The following is a 17386-nucleotide window of genomic DNA, read 5'->3' on the forward strand; positions in this document are numbered from 1 at the left end:
GGGGCCCCAATGTCAGCAAATTAGAAAGTCATTTAGGCATTGGGCAAACTTTTTTTTTTTTTTTTTTTTTTCAGACGGCCATTCCTGCAACCTGGTGAGCTCTGCTAACTGCATGGCCCATTCTGTCTTGGACACTAGGGACAAACTTCCTTTCTAGGAGAAAGTTGAAACTCCTAATGTTGGCTTGAATTTCCAGAAAAACCCAATCCAGGCCTTGTGGAGTTCCCTCGCTTTCCCGTCTATCAGCTTGGGCTGAACCAGTTTTTCTAATAAGGTTGCGATGCAGTAAAACAACACCCTGACTTAAAGCCTTCACCTCACCTCGGGAGTGAGTAGCGCGGTGACGTCACGGCGCCCGGGCGCGCCCCGCCCCCGCCCGGCTCAGCGCCAGGGGACGCTAGAGGGCTGGGGCTCCTTGGCAACCATTTGCTCCGCCCCTCCCGCCCCCTCCGCCTCCTCCGCCCCTTTAACCTTTAAGGTGCACGGGCGCAGAGTCCTTCACACTCTTTCCCCTTTCCCCCTCCCCTTTCCCCACCCCCCGTGCCCAAGTCTCCGGGCCGGAAGTGAAGATGGCGGCTGCGGCGCCTTCTGGCGCGGCTTCAGCGGAGCTGGTGATCGGCTGGTGCATATTCGGCCTCTTATTACTGGTAGGGGAGGTGCTCATAGTTTTCCCAGTGTTTGGACTGGTGGGAGAGAGGGAGGGGCCGGTCGGCCCGGCAGCTGGTCTGTTAGGGCCTGGGAGACCCTCCTCGTCCCGCCCCACCCCCCTTTTAGTTTGGACTGTTGGGGGCTCCTCTGCTCCGGGGCGGGGCCTGCTCTCGGAGTGGGTACGGAGGCACTGATTTCCGGCTGCTTTTGATGTATTTTCCCTGATGACGTCTAGTATTGTAGGTTTCCATTATCGAAACTCTTACCCTCATCCCTCACTAGAGCACTGGGGCGGGTGGAGTTTGGGAACGGAGGAGACCCTCCGGGTTCAGAAGGGAGAAGTGACCCCTGGTCCCCACGTGAGACGGGAGCACAAGGTGTGGGGCAGCAGCGCCTGATCTTTGCAAGTTCAGTAGGCGCTGGCCTTGATCTGGCAGGAGGCCTCTGCTTCCCAAAATTGTTTGTCCGTGTTCCCTACCCTTGGGATTATTAAGTCTGCAACCTTCTGTACCGATTGTGCGATGCTTTGATGACGTGAGGTGTTCCTTCTGACTTCCCGGTTTCACATTCCTTTTCAGTCTTTTGTGGTAGATGTAGAAACCTATGTAGGGAAGAGCTGTAGCCCTCTTTACTGCCATTATCAGGGTGTGTATGTACTAAAATGTATCTGACCTCAGGTACCACCTTTCCCAGTCGTCTTACTCCTGTTTAGTGATCAAAACGTGGGCCTAAATAGCCCAAATGGCCTAGTTTTTACTTTACTGCCTCATATTAAAATCCTTGGGCTTGGGGCGCCTGGGTGGCGCAGTCGGTTAAGCGTCCGACTTCAGCCAGGTCATGATCTCGCGGTCCGTGAGTTCGAGCCCCGCGTCAGGCTCTGGGCTGATGGCTCGGAGCCTGGAGCCTGTTTCTGATTCTGTGTCTCCCTCTCTCTCTGCCCCTCCCCCGTTCATGCTCTGTCTCTCTCTGTCCCAAAAATAAATAAAAAACGTTGAAAAAAAAAATTAAAAAAAAAAATAAAATCCTTGGGCTTATTTTATTTGGGGGTCCAATTTATTTCTCTCCATAACCCTCCCCATTCTCACTCTCCTTATCCTGTTGGGTACTTTGTGTCCCAAAGTATTTTGCTGCTTTGCAATTACTAAAACAGAAAACAAAAATCAGCCCCTAAAACTGCTAACTTCAGTTCTGGAAATCAAGACTTGTTAGATTCCACTACAATGTCTGCAAGCCGGGTAGTATGTTTTGCTGGTAAATGTTTCAGAAAAAATGCTACAAAGAAAAAAATGTGAAAACTTATGGAAAATTATCTCTTGCTACCTTCACTCTCCCAGAAAATAATACTGCCTTTACACTGGAACGTACTTTATTTACTCTTCTTGGTGGAGAAAATGGAAACTAGAGAGGGTGGCCATGTCTCCAAAGCCCATCCAGTCTTGTACTTACGGAGTTCCTCGCGTTCAGGAGTTCCTGAACAGACTATCATATTCAGTTGGTTTAGAAGCAAAAAAATGAGCATGTAACCAGTATCAAAGTCTAGCAGGAATATCTTGGCAGTTATCAATTAATAAACATTTAATGTATATGATTTGTGCTATAAATTGTGGGAGGATGTAAACAAAACAAAGTAGCTTTAAGTGGGCCTGAAGATAGGTGGGAAAACAAAAATTCTTAAAATAGGTATTATAAGTACTGAAAACCAAAGTATGATTTTATAAATGATATAGCACTTCAGAGAACAGAGAGTAATATCAAAAGAAAGTGGAATTGAGGTAGACATTGGATGGATGAATAAAGGAAGTCGTTGAAATTGGTGATGATACACCAGGAAAAAAAATAAAATGAGAAGGGAATTGAGGAGTTTGAAACTAGATGTTGGAACAGGAAAAAATTAGTAATAAGGGCTATCGTTTAATTTTCTGCACATTTCTATAATTCCTGGCTTATTAGAAGAGAGCTAGATTGTTTTTTTATTATTTTTATTAAAAAAAATTTTTTTTAATATATGAAATTTATTGTCAAATTGGTTTCCATACAACACCCAGTGCCCATCCCAAAAGATGCCCTCTTCAATACCCATCACCTACCCTCCCCTCCTTCCCACCCCCCATCAACCCTCAGTTTGTTCTCAGTTTTTAAGTCTCTTATGCTTTGGGAGAAAAGAGCTAGATTCTTATGTCTGCTTTTGCATTCAGTCTTTGAAATGTTATTTTGGTTGAAGTGTATGAAGAAAATCCTGTTTTAGTGGTACCTCGCAGAGGAGTATTTTTTAGGTAATTGTGGATATTCTTAAATATGACACCAAAACTCAATAAATAGAAGCTTTCTAAAGGTTAGTTGAAATAATGGAATCTGAAACCCTGTGAATAAACTTCATTCTGTTACAGTAAAATTTGTTGATCCCTGTTGCACTTGAATGGATCTTTCTGCCCCATGCATGGTTTTATAACATCATGCATTGATTATTCGGAAAATACTGGTTCACTGAGTGATGCAGATATTCCAAATATGGATATATTTCAATATATAATGTTAACATATCACATTCATTATTATTACCACTGATCTTGTCAGAAGAAATGTTCCAGAAATAAGTACTGAGAAACTGTCAAGCCCACAGTTGTGGATACAAGTTTTCCAAAATTCTGAGTTTCATTTAAACTCTCGAATTTTATCTTTGGGAACACATACTGTCAGGTTTTGTTTTGTTTTGGTTTTTTCCTCTTGAGGTTATAGGTTCTGTTCATTTCAACAAAATATGCCGAATGTCCAAGTCTGAGTAACCATAATCACACGTACTGTCAAGTCAAAGCGATATTCCTTTGAAACCCGTGCCTGACTTGGTTTTCAGCTCCTACATTACTCCTAAGAGATAGCCAGCACACCTTAACGTGCAGCAGCAGAAACTCCAGCCTAATCTTCGCAGTTTCCCCCATGGAGTATTAAAAAAGATTCAAGGGTTGAAGTTCAGTAAAGTTAATTTTTACTGTTTCATTAAGCACAGTCTTAAATTGTCCTCTGTGGGTGTGTATCTGGAGGTGAAGAATACAGTAACTACTGGCACAATTTGGTGCTGTTGTCTTGATTCATGCTTAATTTGCCAGCAGTTTTTACCCATGACTTACGCAACATGAGTGCAGATAGCAACATAGTGAAAAAGACAAATGACTTTTTAGTGTTACGAGAATAGTTTTCAATTTGCAAATCCTTAGAAAGGGTTCTGGGACTGCCAGTGGTTGGAGGACTTCACACTTTGACAGCTGCTGCCAGTAATCTACTGAAGAATCGAACAGTAAGATTGACTTATTTGTGTGATCCTGGGCAAACAGAATGGACTTCAGTTTCTTCTGCCACATGAGGAATGGTTAGATTTAGTCCTCCAAGCCTATAATCTAACTACCTATGTTTACTATATGAAATCTAAACCTTTCTATATAAGTCCCCCAAGATCCTCAATTGCATTTCCCTTTGCTATATAAGACAGAGACTTCGTTTCTGTAAAGCAAGTTTATTCTTGTTATTCAAAGTGACCATCACCTTGTTAGATATACTAACAAGGGAACTTGTTAGATATACTAAATATAAGACCCCAGCCTTACTGACACGGAAAGGATCTATGCTCATTAGTTTAAGAAACATTCATCCGTTCTCATTCCTGCCTCTCCCCCAGTCATTGTCAACCTTAACTTCTCATCAAAGTCAACTAAGGAGTTTTAAAAAAGTCTACTGCCCAGACCAGTTAAATTAGAATCTCTTGGGAGGGGTTGGAGACTGCTCTGAACTTTTCTTTATAATTATTAACAAAATTGCATATTTCTTTTATGAAATGTTCTTAAGATGTTATTTCACATGACATTTGGTTTCATATGATGTAGTGACCTATGGCAATTCATATGACAGTTGCTATTTGTGAAGCAGTTATTGTGGCCAGGCACTGTGCTAAACTCTTTACATCTTATTTAAGTCTTTACATCTTATTTAAGTCTTATAACCTTCTATGAAATATTCTTATTACTATTTTGTAGATGATGACATTTGATTTATTTTATAATGTAGTCACTACTGATAGATTTTACCCACATAAACAAAAAGCTCTTTGGGGTTCTCAGTTTTAAAACTATAAATATCTCCTGAGACCAAAAAATTCAGTATTCTCTGTCTTAACTATTTTGCTTGAGTTGCCCTTTCCCTACTTGTCTGTCTGGTTTTGGCAAACATCTTCCTTTGCAGTAATACCTATCACTTTGAACTTTGTAAAGTTCAGATCTTTTTGAAATCCATCAAAAAAATTACTGAATACTTTGTGTCAGGTCCTGCTAAGGATAGAATGATAAAGCTCAACTTGCAGTGGCTTCAAAATAATTTGAGGAATGTTTTAAATATTTGTGAATTCATTTAAAAACAAAAATGGTAAAATATTAATATAAATTAATGAGAAATGTTTTCCTAACACAAAAATAAATTCATAAATAGCCAGAATTTGACACTAGGTCTTATTTTTCCTCCAACATCCAGTTTCCAAAGTCTACATTCCCTTCTTACGTTATTTTTTCTGCTGTTCTGACACCAGCTGAAATATTAGTAATATGAAGGAATTACATGCAACAACTTGGATGGATTTCAAATGCATTATGCTAAGTGAAAGAAGCCAGACTCAGATGACATGCTATATAATATAGTACATTATGACATTCTAGAAAGGCAGAAGCTATCGGGACAGATAACAGTGGTGGAGAGTAGACAGAGGGGTTAACTACACAGGGGCAAAGGGGATTTTTCTGTGGTGGTGGAACTGTTCTTACATCTTGGTTGTGGTAGGGGAATTTGGAAGCTGTGAAACAAGTTGAGTGGTGGTGTTAGTTCAGTTCAGGCTCCTGAACTAGGATACCCGGAAAGGAAGTAACAGTGGAATCTGTTGAAGAGAGTGAAAGGACAAAACGACGCTTTTGTCCCAGAGCTCTTAATAGAGTTTATTTAAAACAATGGTTCTCTCTTATGGTTAAGTCATATTCTATTGCCATTTGCAACAACATGGATGGACCTAGAAGGTGAAATAAGCCAGAGGCATAAAGGCAAATACCATATGATTTCACTTGTATGTGGCATATAAAAAGCAAAACAAAAAACCAGAAACAGACCCATAAATACAGACAACAAACTGGTGGCTGCCAGAAGGGAGAGGGTGAGCAAAATGGGTGAAGGGGAGCGGAAGGTACAGGCTTCTAGTTATGGAATGAGTAAGTCATGAGGATGGAAGGGCTGCGATATTATAATAGAGTTGTGTGGTTATAGATGGCAGCTATACTTGTGAGCATTGCATAGGGACTAGAATTGTAGAATCACTATGTTGTACACTGGAAACTAATGTAACATTGCATGTCAACACTACTTTAATAAAATAAAAAACAAAATAACGTGGTTCTCAAATTTGGCTCAGATTGGAATCCTCAGGCTTTTTAAAAATGCTGTGGCCTGCAGGAACCTCACTCTGATTTGTGGGGACAGCATAAAGGTATTTAAAAACTGCCCAGGTGATTCTAACCCAGCCTAGGCTGAGAATCATTGGTTTAGTACCTATCTGTAATTCCCTACATTTGAGTAGAGGAGAGTTTCTCAAAATGTAGTTCTTGGACCAACAGCAGCCTCACTTGGAACTTGTTACAAAGGCACATTTTCTGGGCCCACTCCAGACCCCTGAATCTGAAACTCTGGGAGTGGGGCTTAGCATTTTTTACTATAACAACCCCTCCAGATGATTCTGATACTCCCTAAAATTAGAGAATCGTGAGCAAAGTCCTATGCTCTGTGTTAGTCATTAGAAAGGCATTGACAGCTATTAAGAGTACCTGGTGGATTAGAGATGTCATCCTCAGTACCTCTGAGTGTACTTTTATCACTGGAAAGTTCCTTGCAGTGCACATGTACTCATTTTTAATGTTCACTTTTCTTTGTTTAATGCCCTTTAAAATTTGAATTATATTATAACTTGTCGATTGCATCGTGATTATTGGCAGTTAGTCTTTTAGCTGAATGGTACTCTTGAACTGTCATAATGGGGCAGAAGTTAATTTCAATTCAAGTTATATTGTATTAGTCTGGAGAAATCTATAGGTAAAAAGTATGCAAAGCTAATTACAACTATGACATATGAGACCATTAATGATTGCAGTGTATTCAATGAGGATATATGTAACTGAGCACTGTTATCAATAACTTGTTTTTTGGTGTGTCTTTGCATCTAAGTGAGATTGTACTGCATTCATGAAATAGGCTTTGAAAATTATAAATCTAGAATAAGGTTATAAGAGGTAATGGACCTTCATTACACATGTAAAAGGACCTTCATTTGACATAGTTTCCCATTGGAAACTTTCAAACACATGCTAAAATCAGAGTTAGAGAATACATAGTGCAGTAGCAAAACATTTCTTTTTGTTCTCTTTCAGGCTATTTTGGCATTCTGCTGGATATATGTTCGTAAATACCAAAGTCAGCGGGAAAGTGAAGTTGTCTCCACCATAACGGCAATTTTTTCTCTGGCAATTGCACTTATCACTTCAGCACTTCTACCAGTGGATATATTTCTGGTTTCTTACATGAAGAATCAAAATGGTACATTTAAGGTAATTACTATCGTACTTTAAGGTAATTACTATCATACTTGTGATTTTTTTTTCCCCTTTCAAATTCTTGGCAAATAAGTGTTTAAGTTTAGTAGTCCAGTATATATTGTGCTTCTGTTGTTGTGTCTGGGAATCAGTGAGGGTGTACATGCAGCACAGAGGCTAAGAATGGGACAGCCAACATGGAAGACTAGAAGTGAACTGGTACTGATTCAGCAACTCTCCAAGTGTGAAGAATACCTTTTGTTAATCCGAAAATATATTAAGTAATGCAGTAGGTTTTATTTTGTATCTCTCCTAGCTCCCTTGAAGTTTGAGTTGATTTACATTAATGCAGTAAATAATTTACAAGGGCTTTTTTTAGTGGTGGATCACAATTGCAGTCTGTTTCACATGGAGTACTTTGAGTCAGTATGGTATATGGAAAAGACCACTAAGCTAGCTGGGAGTTACAAGACCTGAGTTCTAGACTTGACTCTACTATCTAGGCTATATTTTGGTCAAATTAGTTAAGTTTTCTAGACTTCAAGTTCTTCATTTTTAAAATGAAGGATGTTGGACTGGAAGATTTCTGATTTCCTTTCCAATTATGCAAATTATTATTTAAAACATTTTTTTTAAATGTTTGTTTATTCTTTGAGATTGAGAGAGAGAGAGAGAGAGAGAGAGAGAGCACGAGCAGGAGAGGGGCAGGGAGAGGGAGACACAGAATCTGAAGCAGGTTCCAGGCTCCAAGCTGTCAGCACAGAGATTAATAAAACACATGAAGCTGCTCTTTTTATGGAGCTTACATTCTGTAAGATCAGGCCAACAGTAAACAGTCAAAACAAGTGAATTTCATGTTGGTACATTCTGTGAGGAAATATAATAGATTGATGTGAAAGTTTAAGTTGTGGGTAATTCAGATAGGGGCACAGGAAGGCCAGATTGCTGGAACAGATTACTTGAGATGAGACCTGGATAAGGAGAAGCCAGTCAGGTGAAGAACCAGAGGGAAAAGCCTGTGGGGAGAGGAAACAGCAAATACAGAAGCTCGAGATGAGTTTGGCCTATTTGTGGTATTGTGGTGTTGCACTTCGGTACTAGCTGAGATTAAGACGAGGCCTGGTGGATTGTTTATGACCTTAAGTCATGTTAATAGAACTGTATTTTGGACAAATTACCTTCAAAATGCCTATTGTATATATAAAAGTGGAGGTATCAAGTAGGAGTTGGAAGTGTTGTTGAGAGGTGTAGGGAGAGGGGTAGAGAAGTGACTGCTGGCTTTGGTCAGTGGTAAGCAAGGAACAAGATAGTTTCAGTGGAGCACATGAGTGGTCAGGTTGGAGTGGGTTAACTCTGGATGGGAGGTGAGGAAGTGGTGATAGGGAATGAGGAAAACTTTTTGAGAACTTTTGTTCTCTAAGGGATTAGGAGGTGGGATCAAGAGAGGTGTTATTTGTGGTGGTTATGCGTATTATCTCTGTGCTTGATGGAAGTTACTAGAGTTGGTATACTTTAGGATTCAGTACAGTGGGAGAAATTTTTGAGAGGGAAGATAGGATATCATTGCAGGGACAGTGTTCTTGAGAAAGCAGAGGAGTTGGAGATCTAAATGTGAAAGGATTGGCCATAAATAGGACTATAGGTACTTGGCTGGAGGAAGGACTAACATTTGAATACAGATGGAGGTAGGTGTTAGATTTGGTAGTAAGTTGAGTAAGCTCCTGTCTTACGGCTCCAAATTATTTTAGGGAACTCCAAGTCAGCATTTTTTAGGCATTGACATTTTGTGCTGGTTTATCTTTGTTGTGGGGGTTATCCTGTGCATCATAGACAGTTAACACATCTTTGCTTCTACACACAAATGCCAGTAGCACACTGACACTCCCCTCTACCCCCTGGGTCTCCATTGCCAAATGCCCATGGGAGCCAGAGTCACCCCTGAATAAAAACTACTGGCCTAAGGTAAGAATACCAGGTAAAATCGAGGTGGGTTGTGTAGTTTTGGGTTGGGCTGATCATTTCAAAGTGTCATCTTGAAGAATAGAAAGAAAAGTTTACATACATGATCCACTATATCTTTGTTCTATGGAATTTCTATTTTCCTTTCATCTCAAGTGGTCTTTAATATTCTCTAGTATTAGTTCTTGGGTCTTCAATGACTCTGTAGTTTCTTTTGGTCTCTACCTTGGGAGGCAGTGGTCTACAAAATGTATCAAGGGCATAGCGGTTCTCAAAATGTAAAAGAAGGAAGGTTTCATAAACTAAGCTCTTTTGACAGTATATACCTTGGAGGCAAAACTGTATAAAAGCCATATGCACTAATAGTACTGGAATGATGTATATTTTACACATATTTTTAGCTTTAAAATAGTAACAGAAATATTTTCTTCTTGCCATAAGATTTGGTTAAACAAAAGAACCTTGCAGGATGAAAAGTACTAAATGTCAGTGAATCTTTGGCTTTAGATTACCTAAACATACTTTCTACTTTTAACTTTTTTCTGAGGTTGGGGTCTTGTTTAAAGTTTAACTTTTAAGTAATTCTCAATGGCCACATTAATTCTTGTGGGATTATTTTGGAAATTGGAAGGGAGTTTGTATTAGGGATAGATGAATTATCCTCTATTTCAAAAAATCTTCAGGATTCAGAAATCTTTTTAAAATTCTGTTTTGTGCATACACAACAGCTAAAGAAACTGTTAGGAGCTGAAGTTTTGATTATGTACATATTAATTTGGATACTTGAATCATTGAAAAAATTTCCAGTCATGGAACAGAATTCTCCCCAGTGCTTTGCCATGGCCATGTGGTAAACACTGTTGCAAAATTTTTTTTTTTTTGTATATGTGTGGGTGTTTCATTTTTTAGACAAAGATTGCATGTGTTAAAACTATTAGCTGCAATGTGTTCTGTGCTATCCCCTCATGGATATCTATATATGCTAGTTTATATAGATTCCATTGTTTTTAATGTCTATACAGTTTCTCCTCAGGCATTTAGATTATTTCCAGTTGTTACTGTTTTTTAATTTTTTGAACAACACTACACTGAATATTGTTGGATAAAGAGCTCTTGAGTGAAGAATCAATAAACATTTGGTGCAGGCTGGAATTACGGAGAGAACGGTCAGCAAGTACACAGGTTCTTATCTACTTGACATTCTGCAAAACGATGACCTTTCCCAAAGTGCAGGTGCTTTAGCAGAGGTACCTCTTCCTCCTTTTGTTCGCTCGTCTTATATGGCAAGAAGGAGAATGGCCTTGCAGGTAGATAAACAGTATGGACTTGGGTGCCGGGTAGTGTGCGCTTGATACAAGCTGTTCATGAGGTGCTTGGACATTCCAGTTGCTGAACATCTAGAGACTTTGGGCTCCTTTAGTCCTGTGAATATGGGGTTCAGCTCCTCCTACTGTATGGGAAATGGAGGCTTCATTTTGGTAGCTTGTTGCCATATAATCCAGTAAGAGCTCTTGAGGTCATTCATTAGACAGTACTATTTGTCTTTAAAACATATCTGTGTACTGATACCTGTCCTGATTTGTGTGAATCTTTTTAGGATATATTCCAACAAACAATGTTTAGATCATAGACTATTTTACTTACCATGTAGGAGATGGCTTTGTCTCCACATTTGCCACTAATAATGTGTTTTAAATTTTGCCACCTAGGTAAATGGAAAGTTACTATAATAATAGATTTTTTTGTTTTATTTATTTTTATTTATTTATTTATTTTTAACGCTTATTTATTTTTGAGACAGAGAGAGACAGAGCATGAACGGGGGAGGGTCAGAGAGAGGGAGACACAGAATCTGAAACAGGCTCCAGGCTCCAAGCTGTCAGCACAGAGCCCGACGCGGGGCTTGAACTCACGGACCGTGAGATCATGACCTGCGCCGAAGTCGGCTGCTTAACCGACTGAGCCACCCAGGCGCCCCGATTTTTATGTTTTATTAATAAAATCTCATAATTGGGTAAATTCCTCATTGTTGATCTTTTTCGAAAAATTTCCTAGCTCTTGCCTGTGTTTTTCAGATGATTTTTTTAATCAGCATGTCAAAATACTCCACCTCCTAGTATATTGGGATTTGGATTGGCAGTATATATAGTTTTTATAGATTAATTTGGAGGGATTTGGTATTTATAATCTTTTCGTGTGGGAACATGTGACTGTCATTTATTTAGATCTTTAAAAAGTTCTATAATCAAGTTAATTTTCTTTGTATAATATAACATTTGTATTTAACCTATTAAATTTTTTATAGTCTTTATTGCTATTGGAAAAATACTATTTTTATTCTGCTTTGTGTGTCAAGGTTTTGCTTTTGTGGTGCTAAATTTGGATTTTCCACATTTTTGTTCTTTTACCAATTTGTCAGCAAGAAATTCATAGATGTTCATTGTTCAAAGTGTTTGTAGGTGAAAAAGAAAAAAAAAAAGAAAAACCTAAATTATTTTAGAAGGAACTTTAAATGCTGATACCCTTCCTTAAGAGCCAGTATAGTGGGATGTTGATACCACTTGAGCTCTTAAAGTGTTTATAGAAAAGAAATGACCTTTGATACCAATTTGAGCCTTACTACTTAATAGCAGTAGTCACTTAGACTCTCCACATTTAATTTTTCATATGCATAAAGTTTAGGACATTTAATAAAAAGATTTGCATTTAGTTCTGATTCATTAGTATACAGATTTTTTTTTTTTTTTTAACCTTTATTTATTTTTGAGACAGAGAGAGACAGAGCATGAATGGGGGAGGGTCAGAGAGAGGGAGATACAGAATCTGAAACAGGCTTCAGGCTCCGAGCTGTCAGCACAGAGCGCGACGCGGGGCTCGAACTCACGGACCGCGAGATCATGACCTGAGCCGAAGTCGGACGCTTAACCGACTGAGCCACCCAGGCGCCCCCAGATTTTTTTATTTGAAAAGATTAATTTGAATTATTTTCTAAGTTAAATTACTACATTTAAATTACTAATTTAAAGAACACTTGTGTGGGATGAAGGCAAAGAAGTTTAGATTGACTTTTTTTTAGGTATTTTTAAAAAATGTATATTGTACTCAAATATCTTCTTTCTAAAATTCAGTCGTATTTCACTCTCTGTATAATAATTCGTCACTATTTTCTGTTTTCCTTAGGACAAAGTCCAAAATACTTAGCATGACTCATAGTCCCTTAAACCTGGCTCTTTCCCTCCCTTGCTCCACCTGCTTTTTCTTAGCTTTCCAAAGGCTCTAATGAAACTATATATTTAGCTTCTTGTAGTTTTTTCAAACTTTCAGGTATGTTCCTCCCATCTTCTGTACTTCCTACTGTTTTTTTTTTTTTTTTTCTCCTATTTTCTGAGAACGACCTTTCTTTCTTCATTTTTTGGGTTAGAATCATTTTGGGAAGCCATCCCTGATCTTTAGGCTGAGTTTGGTGGCTCCTGTTTATGTGTTTCCCTAGAACTATGTTGTCATCTGAGCATTTGCCTGTTGAAGTTTGTTTACTTATCTGTCTCTTAATTAATTATTGAAGGCACAGGCCATACTTGTTTAGTTGATGATGTATTTATAAGTGACATTCAGTTATATTAAAACCTAATTGTAATTGTTACACAAATGGATGTTTCGTTAATACTTCTATTTCCTTTTTATCCCAGGACTGGGCTAATGCTAATGTCAGCAGACAGATTGAGGACACTGTATTATATGGTTACTATAGTAAGTATCTCAGTTTCATTTCCTATTTGGGCTGCTAACCAAAATGTAGAATTAAGCTATGTGTAAACATTTTGCTATCACTTTTGTGATTATTGTTTCAACACCAGGAGTAAGTAATACAGCATTCATTCCCCTAATCTGGAAACTTTTAACCTACTCTGCTTCATTTGGGTTTATTTATATGTCTCTTTAGAGTTTCAGTCAAGTTACTTTAAATCTCAAGTCTTGTCCTTTGTTAACATTACCAGTTTCCCAGTTGCGCTCTTGAGTTAAAAAAATCTCTGTTTTCTAGACATTTTTTTCTAAGCATTGACACTAGTAGAGGGTACACTGGAGAGTTTGTAGCATCAACTTTATTGTGCTATACTGATCCAGTTTAATCCAAGGGATTCTGGTTGATTGGGTCTTTCCTCTCTCTTCCTTCCCGAATGTTCAATTATAAAAGCTTATTATAAGCACCTAAATGTTTCCCAGATGTTCTCTCTGGATATACATAAGACTTGTGTTTTTATAAAAATATTAATGCTGATTTAAGGAAGGGATGTCAATTTTTTTCAGCAATGAATCAATATGTTGAATAAGAATTCAGCAGGACACTAAATTGGAAACTGAAAAAACATAGTTTCTTTTGGTGGGATAATTTTTTCAAGGGTTTCATTGAATTTTAACTTAGTTGCTTTGGCTCTGCCTTTGCCTTTTCTCCTGATCTAAAATCTTCAGAACCCATGTAATTCTATCCCTCTGGCATGTATTTTAGAAATATTTTGTGGTATTTTAATGTAGAATTCATTATTTCTGATGAATACATTAAATGTAAATCATAAAATATAAATTTGACCTGTTAGAACCTTCGAAATGGTGCTGTATTAAACAGAATGTTATCTTTTCAGTACAGATTTTGGTAGGATGTATATAAATCACTTCAAAAAAGTTTTGGGGGAAGGGAGCCTCTCTTCTATGTGACACTAAAGTGTATTTGTGCAATAGAGCACATGACAAGATAAGGCAACTTTTATCTTGGTGCAGTCCAGGTTGAAGAGCCATATTTTATCATTGAACTTAGAGGCTACCAGATTAATCCATTGTAACCAAGGTTACAAAGACTTTTATACAGGAATGTTAATTGAATGAACATGTTAATGAAGCCCTTCCAGTTGTTTTATGGAGAGAATTAATCTACCTAAAATGATTTTAGTGTGTATTTTTCTCAATTCTCCTAAGGAAATATGTCCCTACTATTTTAAATGCATAGCATGGGAGATAAGTTAATCATTACAAACAGTAGAGGACTTAAGGATAAAGGGTTTGATTTTTGGCAGAACTTGAGTTATAGTTGGAAACATAACTACCTTGGGATAGTATAGTTGAGATACTGACCTAGGGAAGAAATTTGCATGAGAAGCCAAATAATGATAGAAGATTTCTTGATGACTGTGGATTCAAAGCAAGACTAATATTAATCGTTTTTGGCATAAAGTTAGTCATATCCACCTTAGCTATGGCTAATAGGCTCTTGGCTTTTACTTAGATGGTGACCTACCGCTGGGAGCCTAAAGGATTGTATAGCTTCTGAAATAGTTACTATTCCCAAGCCCACCTGTTTCTCCAGAAATGCTAGATATTATCCAAAGAACTATTTTTATGTATCCATTCTGTGAGATTCCATAGTTCATCTAATTTCTTCTAACATATCAACATGTTTTCATTGTCTAACCTTGCCAAGAACTGTATGAGACTTTCATATTCAACGTTTTACTTAATTTTCATGAATGTCATTTTTGGGAAGTATTTTCTATCTTTTACAGATGGAGAAATTGATATTTAGCGATATTAAAGATCACCTTGTTAGTGAGTGGCATAACCTAAAGCTGGAGCTTTGTGGCATTAAATGAGCTGCCTTTTAATAAATGGTTCTGGGGATGTTACCTGTGGGAATTCTTCATAGCACTGAACCCCCAGGGCAGCTCCAAAAATCATCTGGGATCTTTTAAATAATACGGAATGCTAGATTACACCCAGAATGAGTCTGGTTTACGTTGGTGTTCCATTAATGTCACCAATGCTCTTATCAGAAAAGTGTTTATGTATTGGAAAGTTGTAAAACTCAAGGTGGTGGATTCAAGTTTTCCAAAAATCTTAATTTTCTTTTGAAAACTTAGGTTTTATTGGGCAGCAATACTATTACTTATTTTCTTTGAAGTGACAAGGCCACTTTATTCATTTTTGAGAAAGTCCATCTAATACTCAAGCCTGGATAACTACTGCTTGTCTGTCAGTTGTTCTTTCAAGAAAAATGGTGTTCTTTGAAAAAAAGTGCCTAGTGTAGCTCACAAGTGAAATACCAGAGTGCTTCTCACAAGGGCAATTTATGTGCACCTCTCTTCTCACAGGATATTAAAAAGGTGGGTACTCAAAGGTAGACATCTAATGGAATTATTACTGCGTCAAAAGGGACTTCCCTAAATAAAAGTTTTCCCCACTGGTGATTGCTTGGTGGCGAAAAATATAATAACTATGGGGTGCCTGGTGGCTCAGTTGACTAAGTGACTGACTCTTGATTTCGGCTCAGGTCATGGTCTCACAGTTCGTGAGTTCAAGCCCCATGTGGGGGGTTTTGTGCTGACAGTATGGAGCCCCCTTGGGATTCTCTCTCTCCCTCTCTCTCTCACCCCTCCCCTGCTCGCTCGCTCTCTCTCTCTCTCTCTCAAAATAAATAAACTTAAAAAAATAGTACTGTTAGTGGAATGGCTAATGACATTTTGATATTATGAAAATAATTTTCATATTTGCATACCCTGAAATGATCCGTGCTAATCCTAGGGTCTGGAAACCGTATTTTTGAGATACTTCTGTTATATTAATGGAACTTTGGGTATTTTTTTCCTGGAGATTCAGGCCAACTAGCTGCTGCTTCTACCTGCTTGTTCTCCCCTAGCTATTGATTAGTTATTAACAGTCCTCAGGTACCTGAAGCTGCCTGCAAAGGAGTCTCCTGGAGCTTGTTGAAGGATGAGAGAGTAAAGTTGTTTATTTCTGCTCTTTTGCCCTATACTCATAGGGATTCTGTACTAAGAAGAGACCCCCTCATATGAGGCTATTGTTTATCCTAGAAACATTCAGGATTCAGTCCTTTTTTCCTTTTTGAATGTTTTTATTTCTTGATTTATATCTTTAAACTTCTTTGATATTTTCTTTTATAAAACTGCTCTTGTCTGACATTTTTGTTTCACTTCTGTTTTAATCTCATGTTTGAACCTGTTCAAGTTTTTATCTCATGTATGTGTTTAGGCTTTTTATCTGAGTTCTATTTTTACATTTCAAATTTATTTTAATCTTTAAATTTTTACATTGTATTAATTTTAATTTATTGTAAAGCTTACTATAATGTTTTCTCTAACCATTCTTGAAATTTTTAGTTTTAACACTTTCACTACTTTCTTTTAATTTCTTTTATAAAATTTTTAATTTTTAAAAAATTTTTTAGTTTTTTAAAATACAATTTATTGTCAAATTGGCTAACATACAGTGTGTAAAGTGTGCTCTTGGTTTTTGGGGTAGAATCCCATGGTTCATCACTTACATGCAACAGTGCTCGTCCCAACAAGTGCCCTCCTCAATGCCCATCACCCATTTTTCCCTCTCCTCCACCGCCCGCTTCCACCTTCAGTTTGTTCTCTGTATTTAAGAATCTCTTATGGTTTGCCTCCCTCCCTCTCTGTAACTATTTTTTTCCCATTCCCTTCCCCATGGTCTTCTGTTAAGTTTCTCAAGATCCACATATGAGTGAAAACATATGATATCTGTCCTTCTCTGACTGACTTATTTCACTCAGCATAATACCTTCCAGTTCCATCCACATTGTTGCAAATGGCATGATTTCATTCTTTCTCATTGCCAAGTAGTATTCCATTGTATATATAAACCACATCATCTTTATGCATTCATCAGTTAATGGGCATTTAGGCTCATTCCTTAATTTGGCTATTGTTGAAAGTGCTGCTATAAGCATTGGGGTACACGTGCCCCTATGCATCAGCACTCCTGTATCCCTTGGATAAATTCCTAGTAGTGCCATTCCTGGGTCATAGGGTAGTTCTATTTTTAATTTTTTGAGGAACCTCAACACTGTTTTCCAGAGTGGCTGCACCAGTTTGCATTCCCACTCACAGTGCAAGAGTGTTCCCGTTTCTCCACATCCTCACCAGCATCTGTTATTTCCTGGGTTGTTAATTTTAACAACTCTGACCGGTGTGAGGTGGTATCTCAGTGTGGTTTTGATTTGTATTTCCCTGATGAGGAGTGACGTTGAGCATTTTTTCATGTGTCTGTTGACCATCTGGATGTCTTCTTTGGAAAAGCATCTATTCATGTCTTCTGCCCATTTCTTCACTGGATTATTTGTTTTTTGTATGTTGAGTTTGGTA

The 17386-nt window shown here is 38.0% G+C and overlaps 1 protein-coding gene across 2 annotated transcripts in view; it reads left to right on the forward strand.

Annotated features, from left to right (window-relative positions):
• Positions 1–375: 375 nt before the first annotated feature.
• The window catches only part of LMBRD1 (LMBR1 domain containing 1), a 112511-nt gene continuing 95500 nt past the window's right edge, over positions 376–17386 (forward strand). The window contains exons 1-3 of one of the 2 annotated variants that reach the window (XM_019417656.2): positions 376–647; positions 7095–7271; positions 12902–12962. In XM_019417656.2, coding sequence (XP_019273201.1) covers positions 570–647; positions 7095–7271; positions 12902–12962 — 316 coding nt within the window. In that variant the 5' untranslated portion in view covers positions 376–569. Of the gene's footprint in view, positions 648–3880; positions 3941–7094; positions 7272–12901; positions 12963–17386 lie in introns of those variants that run through there. The other variant, XM_053904764.1, reaches the window with a different exon arrangement.

Source organism: Panthera pardus, unplaced genomic scaffold (assembly GCF_024362965.1).
Source record: "Panthera pardus isolate Hobbes unplaced genomic scaffold, ASM2436296v1 HiC_scaffold_17, whole genome shotgun sequence".
NCBI classification, from domain to species: domain Eukaryota; kingdom Metazoa; phylum Chordata; class Mammalia; order Carnivora; family Felidae; genus Panthera; species Panthera pardus.